General features: G+C 66.5%; 2 protein-coding genes across 5 annotated transcripts; both read left to right on the forward strand.

The window, feature by feature from the left end:
* Nucleotides 1-42: 42 nt before the first annotated feature.
* PRMT5 (protein arginine methyltransferase 5) lies at nucleotides 43-7,094 on the forward strand. The gene is made up of 17 exons (XM_074969325.1): nucleotides 43-189; nucleotides 675-793; nucleotides 1,262-1,347; nucleotides 1,526-1,660; nucleotides 1,753-1,865; nucleotides 2,085-2,134; nucleotides 2,229-2,392; nucleotides 2,768-2,929; nucleotides 3,781-3,858; nucleotides 4,155-4,213; nucleotides 4,448-4,570; nucleotides 5,030-5,205; nucleotides 5,406-5,515; nucleotides 5,699-5,792; nucleotides 5,912-6,028; nucleotides 6,583-6,647; nucleotides 6,801-7,094. The coding sequence occupies exons 1-17, from the start codon at nucleotides 65-67 to the stop codon at nucleotides 6,951-6,953; spliced, it is 1,929 nt and encodes a 642-aa protein (XP_074825426.1). The 5' UTR covers nucleotides 43-64; the 3' UTR covers nucleotides 6,954-7,094.
* A 518-nt stretch (nucleotides 7,095-7,612) lies between these two features.
* RBM23 (RNA binding motif protein 23) lies at nucleotides 7,613-14,100 on the forward strand. 4 transcript variants are annotated; one of them, XM_074969332.1, is made up of 16 exons: nucleotides 7,613-7,759; nucleotides 8,794-8,901; nucleotides 8,991-9,071; nucleotides 9,237-9,284; nucleotides 9,358-9,407; nucleotides 9,610-9,654; nucleotides 9,881-10,036; nucleotides 10,362-10,415; nucleotides 10,730-10,847; nucleotides 11,356-11,508; nucleotides 11,957-12,094; nucleotides 12,275-12,340; nucleotides 12,677-12,869; nucleotides 13,135-13,233; nucleotides 13,563-13,647; nucleotides 13,816-14,100. In XM_074969332.1, exons 2-16 carry the CDS (start codon nucleotides 8,866-8,868, stop codon nucleotides 13,817-13,819), a joined length of 1,326 nt encoding a protein of 441 aa, XP_074825433.1. In that variant the 5' UTR covers nucleotides 7,613-7,759; nucleotides 8,794-8,865; the 3' UTR covers nucleotides 13,820-14,100. The 4 variants fall into 4 exon arrangements, with proteins under 4 accessions (XP_074825433.1, XP_074825436.1, XP_074825437.1 ...); XM_074969335.1 differs by having other exon boundaries at nucleotides 9,613-9,654; XM_074969336.1 differs by lacking the exon at nucleotides 10,362-10,415 and having other exon boundaries at nucleotides 13,816-14,098.
* The last annotated feature ends 487 nt before the right edge of the window (nucleotides 14,101-14,587 follow it).

Raw genomic sequence — 14,587 nt, forward strand, 5'->3', positions numbered from 1 at the left:
TGGCCGGCAGGGCGCGACGCGGCTCTGTGATTGGCCGGCCGGGCTGGGGGCGCGTCTGGCAGCGATGGCGGCGGCGGCGGCTCCGGCTCCGGGTCCGTGCGGGGCGGGGGGTCCCCGCGTGTCCAGCGGCCGGGACCTGAGCTGCGTCCCGGAGGTGGCGGAGACGCTGGGGGCCGTGGCTCGGCAGGGGTGAGACCACGTGACCCGCCCCACGTGGCCACCGCCTGGCCCCCTCCGAGCCACGCTCATGTGGTGGCGAATTGCCCGGCCTCCCACCCCCCGCAGCCTGGGGACCCCCCCGCGCTGGCCTCCCCTCCCCCCCCGCCCCTGGAGCCCCTCCCCCATCCCAGGCCAGCCTCCCCTCCCCCCCCGCCCCTGGAACCCCTCCCCCATCCCGGGCCAGCCTTCCCTCCCTCCCTGCCACTGGAGCCCCTCCCCCACCCCAGGCCAGCCTCCCCTCCCCTCCCCCCCTGCCACTGGAGCCCCTCCCCCATCCCGGGCCAGCCTCCCCTCCCCCCCTGCCACTGGAGCCCCTCCCCCATCTCAGGCCAGCTTGGGGCTTGGCGGGATCGCACCCAGGGGGATCTGGGGCTCTGCTGGCCTGGGGAACTCCCCGCCACTGGATGAAGCTCCCAGGCCTTTGTCCTCCAGCCCAGCCCTCCGTCTCTCCGCAGGTTTGATTTCCTGTGCATGCCGGTCTTCCACCCACGCTACCGCCGGGAGTTCAGCCATCAGCCAGCCAGTGGCCGCCCTGGCCCCCACACCCGCTCCGACCTGCTGCTCTCGGGGAGAGGTGAGCCCCCTGCCCCCCGCTGCGCTTCCCAGTGCCATCTGCCCCCCCTCCCCGCTGGCTGTGCCTCCTAATACTCCCAGGACAGCACCCCCGGCTGAGATCCCACTGCAGTCCTGGCCTTGGAGCCCCCCCCTGTGTTGTCTCTGCCCCCCGCTGGGCTGCCGGGCACTATCTGGTCCCCCCAGCCTAGAGAGAGCGACCCCACACTAGGCTATGGTGCCTGTCTATTCCCCTGCACCCTAGAATCCTAGAATATCAGGGTCGGAAGGGCCCTCAGGAGATCATCTAGTCCAACCCCCTGCTCAAAGCAGGACCAATCCCCAATTTTTGCCCCAGATCCCTAAATGGGCCCCTCAAGGATTGAGCTCACAACCCTGGGTTTAGCAGGCCAATGCTCAAACCACTGAGCTATCCCTCCCCCTGAGGTGCCCCCTGCGCTGTGGATCTCACCCACTCTCGCCCCCCCAGACTGGAACACGCTGATTGTGGGGAAGCTCTCTCCCTGGATCCGCCCAGACGCCAAGGTGGAGGCCGTCCGCAGGAACTCAGAGGCGGTGAGTGGGGGGCTGGGAGCCTGGGGGGGGGGGATTATAACAGCCCCGGGAGTTAGGGGAGAGGTGATAGTGGGGTGGGGAGGAGGTGTCGCGGTGGGGGGATGGTGGGATAGACCGTGGGGGGAGGGGGTTACTCTGGGGGAGTGAGTGGGGGGTACACAGTCTCCTCTCTCCCCAGGCAATGCTGCAGGAGCTGAACTTTGGGGCGTACCTGGGGCTCCCCGCATTCCTACTGCCCCTGACGCAGGGCGAGAACCCCAACCTGGCCCGGGTGCTGAGCACCCACATCCACACCGGGCACCACAGCACCATGGTGAGTGCAGGGCTGGGCGGAGGGGGGGGAGGGGGAAAGGGGGTGCGGCTGTGACTAACCCCTCATTTCACACACACACAACCCCCCCCCAGTTCTGGATGCGGGTCCCCCTGCTGGCCCCTGAGGATCTGCGGGACGACCTGATCGAGAATGAGCCGGTGCCGGTGCCCGAGGACGGCTCGGGAGACGAGAAGACATGGATATGGTGAGGGGGCGGGGGACCAGGGGGCACTGCTGGGGGGAAGCACGCAGCCCCAGAGCCTGCTTTTAACTGAGGCAAGCACACGTGATGCGGGGAGGTGTCCTGTTGGGGCTGAGGTTAGGGATCTGGGGGAGAGGGGGGCAATGCACAGAGGGGAACTGGGGGGGCACCGAGGGAGGGCAGGATCTTGTTCCCTATTCACTGGCCCCCGTTTCTCTGCAGGTGGCACGATTTCCGGACCCTCTGTGACTACAACAAGCGCATTGCAGTGGGTGAGTGTGGGGTGGGGGCACTGCTGCGGGGAAGCTCGCAGCACTGGGGCAGGGGATGGCAGGTTTCTTGACCCCTGTTTTCTGCCCCCTCCAGCCCTGGAGGTGGGGCCAGACCTGCCCTCCAATCACGTCATCGACCGCTGGCTGGGGGAGCCAATCAAAGCGGCCATCCTGCCCACCAGCATCTTCCTGACCAATAAGAAGGGGTTTCCCGTCCTCTCCAAGATGCACCAGCGCCTGGTCTTCCGCCTGCTGAAGGTGAGCCCTGCCCAGGCTCTGCCCACCCAGATCTCCTGGCCCCACCCTCTGAAGCCATGCCCACCCGGAGCCCTGCCCTCCAGGATCCTGTCCCTGTCACTGAGCCACGCCCCCACCTTCCCAAGATGCACCATGTCCTGCTACACCCACCAAGCTCTCCATGCCCCCTCCTAGCTGGGGACACTGCTGTGGGGAAGCTCCCAGCACTGGGATGGAGAAGGAGTATGACCCCCGTTTTCCATCCCCCCCTTCACTGTGGGGGTTCTATGCTCTGGGGGGAGTATCCCAGGGGCTTGTCTCCCCATGCTGGGGGTCAGGGTGGGTCAGGCTGTGGGGGGGGCATTGTCGCTGTCTAACCCCGCCCCTGCCCCCCAGCTGGAAGTGCAATTCATCGTGTGGGGCGCTCACCACCACCCCGAGAAGGAGTTCTGCTCTTACCTGCAGTACCTGGAGTACCTGAGCCAGAACCGGCCCCCACCCTCCGCCTATGAGCTCTTCGCCAAGGGGTACGAGGACTATCTGCAGTCCCCCCTGCAGGTGAGCGACCACGGCTGTCATTGGTGTGGCTCAGCGTGAACGCCGTCATAGCACTGGGGCTGAGACCCATGGCTCACAAAATGGCTTCTTCAATGTTCAGGACTAACATTGCCAGCTGGCATTGTTAGGGCCCAGGGTTAACACAGCAACATTGTTACAGCTTGGACCAGCATCCTGTCCCACCATAATTAGGGTTCAGAGTTAACAGGGCTTGGTCCAGCATCATATTCCCCCATCATTAAGGTCCAGGGTTAGTGCAAGTTGGGTTAGCATCATATCCACCATCCTAGGTTGCAGGGTTAACAGGGCTTGGCCAGTATTCTATCTCATTGTCATTAGGGTTCAGGATGAATGCTGCCTCATGCTGGGGTTGGGACTCATAGATATCAGAGTGGCATAACTTGGACCCAGGGCCAACATTCTTGTGTCATCATTAGGGTTCCGAGTTAACATTGGAACTTGCCAGGATTTCGGGACAGCATTGCACCACGTCATTAGGGCTCAGGGTGAACTCTGCTAGAGCATTGTCATTGGGCCTTGTGGCTGCCGACTCACCTTCATTCATGCAGTATCACCTAGCGTCATTGTGACGCCTGTGGGCTATTGGGTGCCCACTGTTAGGGTTCTGAGGGGATGCCCCGTGACTATGCAATGTTGATGCATCTGTCATCCGCATTCAGGGTAAACATCTCATGTCAGGGTTCATCATTAGGGCCCAGAGTGAACACTTCCCTTGGTGGGCTTGGCGTGCATCATTAGGGTTCAGAGTGAATGTCACCGGCTCTGCAGTGCAGTGGGGTGGGTCTTCCTCCTCCCTGCCCTCCTCACGCTGCTCTCCCCTCCTCCCGCAGCCCCTGATGGACAACCTGGAGTCCCAGACTTATGAGGTCTTTGAGAAGGACCCCATCAAATACTCCCAGTACCAACAGGTGGGGGGGGAGCTGGGCTGTGAACAGGGGGAGGGGCTTTGGTGGGCAGGACCTATCTAAGGGGGTGGGGCCAGAGGGAAGGAGGAGTGGCTGTGGGAAGGGGTGGGGCCTGTGGCGAGGGGTAATGGTAGCAAGGCTTAGTGGGTGAGGGTGAGAGGGTGGGGCAATGGGGGCAGGGTGTATTTGGGGGTGGGGCCTGGGGGGAGGAGTGTGGTGTGGGGGCAGGATCTGAGGGGGGCAGTTGGGGGGGGCTGCAGGGCTCCCCAGAGACTACCCCCTCTCCTCTACCCCCCCAGGCGATCTATAGGTGCCTGCTGGACCGGGTGCCTGAAGAGGAGAAGGAGATGAATGTGCAGTGAGTGACGCCCCGCCCCTCCATGGCAACACCCCGCCCCTCCATGGCAACGCCCCACCCGTCAGTTATACCTCTCCCACCTGGTGCTGCCCCAGCCCCATGGGACATGGCACGCCTGACAACCTGCCCCGGTGATGCCCCTGAAGGTCACTCGGACCCTTCCCCCCGATGGGGAGATCCATCCCCCTGGCACCCCCTGTGTGCTGCCCTCTGACCTCCCTCTGTGCCCCTCAGGGTAGTGATGGTGCTGGGGGCCGGCCGGGGCCCCCTGGTCAATGCCACGCTGCGGGCGTCCCGCCAGGCCGGTCGGCGGGTGAAAATCTATGCCGTGGAGAAGAACCCCAACGCTGTGGTGACGTGAGTGCCCCCCCTTCCCCCTGCCAAGTTAGAGCCTGCTGAGACTAGGCCCATTGTCTGTGTGTTTATCCATCCCTCCTCCCCTGAGAGCTGGTGTATGAGGAGGGAGGAGATCCAGTGGCTGGCAGTTCCTTGGGTTAACCCTCGCTCCCTGCAGACTGGACAGCTGGCGGTAGGAGTGGGGGGGATACAGTGACAGGCAGTTCCCCAGGTTAACCCCGTGACTCTTACAGGCTGGAGAGCTGGCAGTATGAAGGGGCGCAATCGAAGCAGGAGGAGGGGATCCAGTGGTGGGCAGTTCCCTGGGTTAGCCCCACACCAACCCGAAGGCTGGAGCACTGGCAGCAGGATGGGGGGATATAGCGGTGGGCAGTTCCCTGATTTAATCTGGAGTGCTCGTGGTAGGAGCGGGAAGCCAGTGGCGGACAGTTCCCTGGATTAACTCTGAACTCCCCGCAGACTGGAGAGCTGGCAGTACGAGGAGTGGGGCTCGCAGGTGACCGTGGTATCGTCTGACATGCGGGACTGGACGGCCCCTGAGCAGGCCGATCTCCTGGTGTCGGAGCTGCTGGGCTCCTTTGCTGACAACGAGCTGTCCCCTGAGTGCCTGGACGGGGCGCAGCACTGCCTGCGGGGTGAGCGGGCTCCGGGGGTGGGGGGAGCTGTGGGTCAGGCAGGGGGAGCAGTGGGAGGTGTTGGTGGGGGGCAGAGGGAGGAGCTGGTGGGGCATGGGGGGGAGTTGTGGAGGGTTGCTGTGCAGGGAGGCAGTTTTGGTGTGGGGCGCTTGTTGCCCCAATGTCTGACACCCTCCTCTCCCCCCCGCCCCATTCTCCAGTGGGTGGCGTGAGCATCCCCAGCACTTACACGTCCTTCCTGGCACCCATTTCCTCCTCCAAGCTGTACAACGAGGTGCGCGCCTGTCGGGAGAAGGACCGGCACCCCGAGGTGAGCCCCCCAACCATGCCCCACCACGTGCCTCCTTCCTGGCCTCGCGACCACAGCCCCCTCCAGTCCTCCTGTCCCCCGCCAGTCTGAACCCCCCCCCCAGCTTGGTCAGGGGTTGCCCGGGTGCTGTCTGGCAGGGGCTGGGGGTCACGCTCTGACCAGGTCTCTCTCTTCCCCCCCCAGGCGCAGTTCGAGATGCCCTATGTCGTGCGGCTCCATAACTTCCACCAGCTGGCACCACCCCAGCCCTGCTTCACCTTCCACCACCCGCACCCAGGTAGGGCGCTGGGGTGAGGCCTGAGCTGACCTCACCCCTCTGGGGTGGGGAGGGGAGGGGCCTGAGCTGACCACACCCTTCTAGGAGAAAGTTCCCCCTAACCTCCCCCCTTTGGGCAGACCCAGACCGGGACAAGAGCCAGTACCGGCAGCTGGAGTTCGCGGTGGAGGTGAACACGGTGCTGCACGGCTTCGCCGGCTACTTTGAGACCACGCTCTACGGCGACGTCACACTCAGTGAGTGCGGAGCCGGCGGCTGCCGGAGCATGGGGGGGTGGGGCCCTGCTGGGCCAGAAGGGGGGGCAGGGTGCAGCTGGGGGCTTGTGGGGGGCAGGGCCAGGGCACTGGGATGGGGTCAGGGTGCAGTGGGGGGCTGTCAGGGGGAGTAGGGAAGCTTGGCTGAGGAGGGCGGGGCTGGAGATTTTCCTGATTGGGCAGATCCAGAAGGGCAAGGCTCCCCAGGGGGAGGGGGGAAGGTTGGCCAGGCTGGCAGGGGGGTGGCTCCCTAGGTGTTCGGGGGAGGGGCAGATCGGGGGGGAGTGGGGAGGTTGCCCAGGCTGGCAGGGGGGCAGGTCTGGGGGGGAGGTTCCCTAGGTGTTGGGGGGAGGGGCGGAGGTTGCCGAGGCTCGGGGGGGGGGGCAGATCTGGGGGGGAGGGGGGGAGGTTGCCGAGGCTCGGGGGGGGGAGATCTGGGGGGGAAGCTCCCCTGGTGGGGGGGCAGACTCCGTGGGCGGGGAGGGGCGGAGGGTGCCCGGGGGTCCTGGCCCCCGTCTCACGCCCCCTCCCCCCAGGTATCCGGCCAGAGACGCACTCCCCCGGCATGTTCTCCTGGTTCCCCATCTTCTTCCCCATCAAGGTGAGCGGCCCCCGCCCCCAGGGGGGCTCCCCGGCGGGGGGGCAGTGTCCTCACGGGGGAGGGGGAAGCCGTAGGGCGTGTCCCCGGGGAGGGGGCGGGGCTTGGCAAGGGGGCGGGGCTTGGCGCGGCCTGACGCTCCCTCTCTCCCCACAGCAGCCGCTGGCGGTGCGCGCGGGCGAGCGCGTGCGCGTGGCCTTCTGGCGCTGCGCGGCCCCGCGCAAGGTGTGGTACGAGTGGGCGGTGACGGCGCCCGGCTGCTCCGCCCTGCACAACCCCAGCGGCCGCTCCTCCACCATCGGCCTCTGAGCGGGCGCGACGTCACTGAGACCCCGCCCCCTTCTCCGTCTCGGCCTGTGAGTGGCCCGGACGTCACCGGGGGCCGGGCCTGGACCGAGACCCCGCCCCACGCGGCCCTCCCTCCCCTCTCTGTCCACGGTCCGTGCGTTTCAATAAAGCTTTCTGTCTCGGCCCCTGTGTGTGTCCGTCTATGGCGGGAGAGGGGCGCCCTCCCGTTGTCATGGCAACCAGCCCCCTGCGTGCAGCCGTGCGAGTGGGGATAGGTTACTGACGCTGCTGTACCGCCCCTCTTCGTTCTGGGCCAATCAACGTTGCTGTTGTGAGCCAAGCCACATCCGCTGACTCATAATCAACCAATCAGGGTGGTCGCTGTCCGCAAAGTCCCGCCTCACCTGCCAATCACCCTTCCGCCACGGGGAAAGCGGCGCGCCCCCCCCCCCCCCCGCTCCGGGCCAAACAGCGAGGCCACTGGAGAAAAGGCCCGCCCCCTTCTCGCTCTCGCTCAATCATCGCTGGAACTGACGCAAAAACACACCGTCCCCTCCAAACTCTGAGCCAATCAGCGCCGCCCTCTCTGGGAACTGACCAATCAGCAACGGCGCTGTTCCAAGCCGCGTCCCCTTGGCCGACCGCGGCCAATCAGCGCCGTCCCGCTCACCCAATCAGGGTCGCGCTGCCGCCCAGTTCGCGCCTGCGCGCGAAGCTTCTGGGGGAGGGGAAGGTTCTGGAGGCAGCCGCGGCCTCCGCCATCTTAGCGACCCGTCCGGCCGCGGAGAAACCCGGAGCCCAAGGAGCCGGCGCTACCCCGGAGGAGGGTGAGAGCGGGGGCAGGGTGACGTCATGGAGGGGGGGCACCTCACGGGGGGTGAAGGTGATAACGTCAGTGTCCCGTGAGGTGGGGTGGGCGCAAGCGCGGGGTTCTAGAATGCTGGGCGCAGGGGTTCGTGGGAGGCTTAGAACGCTGGGGACGGTGCTGGGCGGGGCTTGCAAGGGGCTTTAGAACGCTGGGGGCTTAGGGGCGGGGCTAAGAGGTTGGGCGGGGCTTGTAAGGGGGCTTAGAACGCGGGGGGGTTGGGGGCGGGGCTACGGGGCGGGGTGGGGCTTGCAAGGGGGCATAGAACGCGGGGGGTGGGGCTTGCTGCAGGGATAGAACAGTCGGGGGAGGGGTGGCATCAAAGTCTAGAATGTGGAGGTGGGGCCTAGAAGGCAGGTTCTAGAGTGGAGGGGTTCTAGAGCAGAGGTTCCTCCAACCGGGTTGGGACTTGGGGTCTTGCTAGGCCCTTGGCCAGATGAAGGGGGTGCCCTGCGCACATCAGCATCCCGGGTCCTGGGTCTGTACAACCGGTCTGGAATTGGGAAGGGTCGAGAGCAGGCCTGGCACCCTGGGGATCTAGAGCAGACTCTGGCTGAGGATTTAGAGCCATGATGCTCTCGGGGCGGCATGCTGGAGATGGGGTGCTCTAGAACAGGCTGTGCCTCCCAAGGTGTTCCCCAGACCTAGGGGTGGTGTCTTCTCTGAATGTTTGGAATTGGGTGGGGGGGCTAGAGCAGGGTGGGTGCCAGGAAGGAGGTGACTTGTGGGTGGCTCTTTCTCCTCCGCTGGTTTTGGAGCCCCCAGCCTGGGACTGACAGCCTGCTCTGGAACAGTGGCTTTTCTGAAGCCAGGCTCAATACGTGGCGGGGGAGGGGTATCTTGCAAAGTGCTCCAGACTGGTAGTGGGGCAGCAAAGGGACATGGGTCCAGAACGTCTGGGGCCCCAGCCTGATATCGGATGGGGGGGTCTGGAGCGTGCAGGCTAGAACGATTGGGGGCCCCCCCGCACGCTCACCACACCCCGTCTCTCCGCAGGACGCGTCTGAGAGCCGCTCAAGCCCGGAGTCTGCCCTGCCCTTCGGGGGTGGGGCACCCCCGGCGCGCTCCATGGAGCCGGGGGTCTCGAATCCGCTGCAGGAGCCCGTGAGTACCCCGCTCCCCTCGGCTATGGCTCCCTGGATGGGGCCCTGAGGGGCCGGCCTGGGGCTAATCCCTCCTCTCCTCTCCCGCAGAGCTCAGCCGACGCCATGACGCCTGACGACTTTGACATTGTCATCGAAGCCATGCTGGAGGCGCCTTACAAGAAGGAGGAGGTGAGGGGCGGGGGGCCCTTGCAAGGGGCATGCCTCAGTTTCCCCAGCGTCTCTGGAGCAGTGGAGGCTGGAGGGGGGTCATTGGTGGCTGGTGGGGAGAGCGGAGCGGGGGTGCCGATGCGGGCTGCCCCATCTCCCACTGAGGCATGGCTTTGTTTCCTCCAGGCCCAGGCAGGACCCTCGAAGGCGCCAGCTGAAGCCCCTGTGGCTCAGGTAACGTATGGGGGAGCCTGTGGGGGGATGGGGGGCTACATCCTGTATTCACCTCTCCGTGCTCCCCCCACAGCCCCCGGAGGAGCAGAGCAAGGAGGTGAAGAAGGAGAGTGCCAGCAGCAGGTGAGAGCGGTGGGGGGCTGTCCCACAGTAACGGCATCTCCCCCTGGCAGTGGGCAGGGCGGGGGCTGCCCCACGCTAGCAGTGTCTCCCCCCCGGCAGTGGGCGGGCCGCGGAGGGCTGCCCCACGCTAATGGTGTCCCCTCCCGACACTGGGGGGTGCAGGGGGCTGTCCTATGCTAATTTTGTTTCTCCACTCCCCAAGTAGCAGCAGGAAAAAGAGGAGTCGGAGCCGTGAGCACAGACACAGGTAGGGGCGGGGGGGCTTGTGTGTTTGCCTGGGGGTACGGGGTGGCTGGGAGTGTGTGTGAGGGGAGCTGTGATTGGCCAGGGGCGCACAGGGTGTGTGAGGGGAGTTGTGATTGGCTGAGGGTGGCCCAGGGATGCTGTGATTGGCCAGGGGGCTTTGATTGGCTGGGTGAGGTCAAGGGAGTGTGTGATTCGCCGGCAGGGTCTCTGACACTCTGTCTTTCTAGCCGGGACCAGGAGCGGCGGCGGCGCAGTAGCCGGAGCCGGGAGCGCCGGAGCCGCCACAGGAGCCGGAGCCGGGAGCGCCGGCGGGGGAGCCGTTCCCGGAGCCGGGAGCGCCGGCGCGAGGAGAGAGCGCGGTACCGCAGCCCCCCACTCCCCGGGTGAGTCAGGCCCTGCCCCTGGGTGAGTGGCACCCCACTCCCAGGCAAACCCTGCCCCTGGGAGAGTGAGGCTCCACCCCGAGGTGAATGAGAACCCCCCCTCCTTGGCCAACCCCTGCGCCCTGGTGAGGAAGGCCCTGGCCAGACCTACCCCCGGGCGAGGGAATCCGCTCCCCAGCCAGGCCCTGCCCTCACAACACTCCTTGCCCATCCCTACTTGGAGGGACCCCACCCCCTTCCCTCCCCTTCTCATTGCAGCCCCCTGGGGAACCCAGCCCCTGCCTGCCTTCCACTCACTTGGCCCTGACCTGGTGTCTGCCCCCAGGCGCCGGTTTGGACACAGTAAGAGCCCCCTGTACCGGGAGAAAAGCCCCGTGCGGTGAGTGACGCCCATACCAGGAGCCGGGGGAGGCCGGGCATGGATCTGGGCCCCATGCCGGGAGCAGAGATGGGGGCTTTGGGAGTGGTGTTGGCAGGGGTCTGGTTGGGGATCTGGTTGGTTGGGCGGAGGAGAGTTGGGGGGATCTCTCCAGGGGTTGGATCATCCGGGGAGAGCGGACCTGATGGATCTGGGTGGGAGGATCTGGTGCAAATGGGCCTGGCGGGAGAGGAGCTGGGGGGTCTGGTTGGGGGAGCGCAGTGAGGGAAGAGTCGAGGGCCCTGGCCCAGCCCCCCTAACACCCTGTCCCGCAGGGAGGCACTGGGCAGCCTGAGCCCCGAGGAGCGGGACGCTCGCACCGTGTTTTGCATGCAGCTGGCCGCCCGTATCCGCCCCCGCGACCTCGAGGACTTCTTCTCCGCTGTCGGCAAGGTACCGCCCCGGCCCTGCCCCACCCCCAGGAGGTCGAGGGTTGCCAACCCTCCAGGATTGGCCAAGAGTCTTGGGAATTAAACAGTAATCTTGAATTAGGGATGTCTGTGATGAAATCTCCGGGAATACGTCCAACCAGAATTGGTGGCCCGAAGGAGGTCTGTCTTGCCAGAGTAGGGTGACCAGACAGCAGCTGTGAAGAACCGGGACGGGGGTGGGAGTAATAGGCGCCTATATAAGAAAAAGTCCCAAAAAACAGGACTGTCCCTTTGCAAAGGGGACATCTGGACGCCCTAGGCCAGGGTAACCTGGCTCTTCCACCTGCTCATTCCTGAAGCCTCACCCACTGTGCATAGGCCCCGCCCCTCCTGCCATCTCCAACCCCACCCCCCATGCTGGGCCCCGCTTCTCCTCTCCGTGGCCGTCCCCCCTGTGCCTGGCCCTGCCCTTCCTGCCATCTCTAACCCCGCCCTGTTCTGGGCCCCGCCCCTCGGCCATCTCCCCCCAGGTGCGGGACGTGCGGATCATCTCGGACCGGAACTCGCGGCGCTCCAAGGGCATTGCCTACGTGGAGTTCTGTGAGATCCAGTCGGTGCCGCTGGCCATCGGGCTGACGGGGCAGCGCCTGCTGGGCGTGCCCATCATTGTCCAGGCCTCCCAGGTGGGGGACAAGGGGATGATAGAGGGGAGCTGTGGGGCAGTGTCGGGGGGTGCTCGGGGGTGGAGGGTGTCCAGGGGGGCTGCTGGGGGCAAGGGTGTCAGGGGACTAAGGGGTGTGCTGGGGGGTGGGGGGATGATGGCGGGGCACAGGGGTGTCGGGGGACTGTAGGGTGTCCAGGGGGGCAGGGGGATGACAGGGGCAAGGGGACGACCAGGGATGATGGGGGGCGGGACCATCCAGGGCAGGGCTGGGGGATGTCTCAGGGGCGGGGGACAGCCGAGGAGGGTCTGGGGGGGCCTGGCTGAGGAGGGGGGTGCCTGGGAGCGGAAGCCAGCTGGGTGGTGGTGGGGGGGGGAGGGGGCCGGCTGGGCCACGTCTGGATCGGGGAGGGGACTGGGCAGAGGCGGGGGCATCAGGACCCCGGCTCAGCCCACGCCTTGCCCCGCAGGCGGAGAAGAACCGGCTGGCGGCCATGGCCAGCGCCCTGCAGAAGGGCAGCGGGGGGCCCATGCGGCTCTACGTGGGCTCCCTGCACTGCAACATCACCAAGGAGATGCTGCGCGGGATCTTCGAGCCCTTCGGCAAGGTGGGGGGCGCGGGCTCCCCGCTGGGGGAGGGGCCGAGGATTCCCCCTGTGGGGAGTGGGCATCCCCATGGTGGGGAGGGGCTGGGGGTTTCCCGGAGCTGTGGGCAGGGCCTGTGGTTGTGGGTGGGGCCCTGTCTGACTCCACTCCAGATCTGTATCCTTTGTCCTGCCCCCATGCAGATTGATAGCATTGTGCTGATGAGGGACCCAGACACCGGCCAGTCCAAAGGCTACGGATTCCTGACGGTGAGTGGGACCCCACCCCCCAACCGGCCCCCCTCGGCGCCAACACACATCACTGCCCTGGCTCCCCTGAAGCACCCGACCCCCATTTTTCCATTCTGATGGCTCCTCCCCAGTATGCCCTCAATAGACCCCCTGCCAGGCTGGCCCTGCCACCCCAGCCCTACTTCCCCCGTGGGCCGGCCTTGGCTCCCCTATCCCCCAGCCAGGCCATCCCTGCCCCTGCCCCACCAGCTGTAACCCCATGCCCTGCAGTCAGGCCGGCTTCACCACCACCCCTTGGCCTTGCCCCTCCCCCAGCCGTCCTGTGCTCCCCCCTGACCTGGCTCCCCCCTGCAGTTCGCGGAGGCAGAATGTGCCCGCCGGGCGCTGGAGCAGCTGAACGGGTTCGAGCTGGCCGGGCGCCCCATGCGCCTGGGGCACGTCACCGAGCGGCTGGACGGCACCACGGACATCTCCTTCCCCGAGGGCCCCGAGGAGACCGAGCCTGGCTCCGGTGGGGGGCTGCAGCTGCTGGCCAAGCTGGCTGAAGGTGGGGGCCTGCAGCTGGGGGAGTTTCCTAGCCTGGGGGGGGCTGTGGCTGGTGGGGGGGGTTCCTGGCCTGGGAGGGCTGCGGTTGGGCAGGGGGGAGACAGTGGCTGGGGGGGAGCGGTTCCTGCCCATGCTGACGAGTGGGGGTTCCTGGCCAAAGGGGGAGAGAGGCCCTGTGTGGCCTGAATCCAGCTGTGACCCAGGCTGGTGGGGGAGGGCGGGGGGGGCACATTTGCACCCATGATGACCCCCCATTTGCCCCCTAGGCTCCGGGATCCAGCTGCCGGCTGCAGCTGCGGCTCAGGCCGCCCTTCAACTGAACGGCGCCATCCCGCTGAGCGCCCTGAACCCTGCCGCCCTGACAGGTAACTCGGCGCTTGGGGGGCTCTGGGAGGGGTGGCGTGTCCCCCATGTCCCCACGGACAGGGACTGGGCCCCCTCAGCAGCCCCGGGCAGCACCAGCTCCTGGCTGGCCTGTCACTCCCCACCCGCCGCCGAGGGGGTCCCGGCCTGGCCCAGCCCCCCAGGATTCGGGCTGCTGTCGGTTCTGTGTGTCCCCTGCACCCTCCCAGAGCCCCCTCGGCTTGGCACCAGACACCTGGCGTCCCCTGTAGGCTGCCTTGCAGGGAATGGGTCCGGGGGGGCTGGGGCTCCATGCGAGTCCCTCTGACCGTCTCTCTTCCACCCCCCCTAGCTCTGAGCCCGGCGCTGAACCTGGCCTCGCAGACACTGGCATCCCAGTGCCTCCAGCTCTCAGGGCTCTTCTCCTCCCCGGGCATGTGAGTCTGGGGGCGGGGCTAGCTGGGCAGGGGTGAGGGGCTGGCTGGGGAGGAGTGGGGCGGAGAGGGGCTGCTTGAGGTGAGGCTGGGCTGGCGGAGGTGGGACTCAGGAATGTGGGGTGGAGCTTGGTCCTTTCCCCTCTAACACTCCCCCTCTTCGGTCTGCAGGTAGCGACCCCCCCCCCACGGACCCTGGGGCTGGAGTGGGGGCTGGGCTGCCAGGGCCTCCCGCGGAGTCAGAGCCCCAGGGGCAGAAATGGGGCTGGGGGGGGCAGGAGCAACAAACCACACCCCCTGCCCCACGGACTTTGCCCTGACCTCGCAGGGGCCCATCTCGGGGAGCGGGGGCTAAATGGGGGCACCTGGCTCTGCCCCTTGGCCCTACCCAGCCCCTCCCCCCTGCCAACAAGTGGGGTTTTTTTCTTCTTTTTCTTTTATTTTCTTTATGGAAACAAATTAAAAACAATTACCACCAAAAAATGCATCAAAAGTTTGTGATGGGGGAGGGGCAGGGGCTGCGGGTCAGGAGTGAGGGGCGCTGGCGGGGCAGGGGGGGCTGCGGGTCGGGAGTGAGGGGCGGGGCAGGGGGGGCTGCGGGTCGGGAGTGAGGGGCAGGGCTGGGGAGGCTGATGTCGCTTGTCACTCCTGACCCGCAGCCCCTGGCTGGCCCAGTCCTCCCCCCCCCCCCCCCCCAGGCCGGGGCACGGGCGGCTCCAGATTTAGCTCTGGCTGTTTCTGGGCTGTGCCCACGTCAGTCTGAGTCACCTGCTGCCCCCACAGGCCGGTGCGCGGGGGGGCAGAGGGCCAGGCTATAAATAGAAGGTCCCCCCAGCACCCCTGACTGGGAGAGGCCAGATGACCCCCTGCAGCCACTGCTCCGTTGCTTTGGTAACATTACCTATCTCCATGGCAATCTCCAGACTGCACCACCATGCAGTTT

Source organism: Natator depressus, chromosome 13 (genome assembly GCF_965152275.1).
Source record: "Natator depressus isolate rNatDep1 chromosome 13, rNatDep2.hap1, whole genome shotgun sequence".
In the NCBI taxonomy this organism is placed as follows: domain Eukaryota; kingdom Metazoa; phylum Chordata; order Testudines; family Cheloniidae; genus Natator; species Natator depressus.

What these genes read in the sequence shown, in the direction of transcription:
- PRMT5 (XM_074969325.1), top strand. Translation starts at nt 65, where the DNA reads ATGGCGGCGGCGGCGGCTCCGGCTCCGGGTCCGTGCGGGGCGGGGGGT. An exon ending in TCCGCAGGAACTCAGAGGCG is followed by an intron (nt 1,348 to 1,525) that starts GTGAGTGGGGGG and finishes CTCTCTCCCCAG; the next exon opens with GCAATGCTGCAGGAGCTGAA. An exon ending in TGGTCTTCCGCCTGCTGAAG is followed by an intron (nt 2,393 to 2,767) that starts GTGAGCCCTGCC and finishes CCTGCCCCCCAG; the next exon opens with CTGGAAGTGCAATTCATCGT.
- RBM23 (XM_074969332.1), top strand. Translation starts at nt 8,866, where the DNA reads ATGGAGCCGGGGGTCTCGAATCCGCTGCAGGAGCCC. An exon ending in AGCCGTGAGCACAGACACAG is followed by an intron (nt 9,655 to 9,880) that starts GTAGGGGCGGGG and finishes CTGTCTTTCTAG; the next exon opens with CCGGGACCAGGAGCGGCGGC. An exon ending in GCTGGCCAAGCTGGCTGAAG is followed by an intron (nt 12,870 to 13,134) that starts GTGGGGGCCTGC and finishes TTTGCCCCCTAG; the next exon opens with GCTCCGGGATCCAGCTGCCG.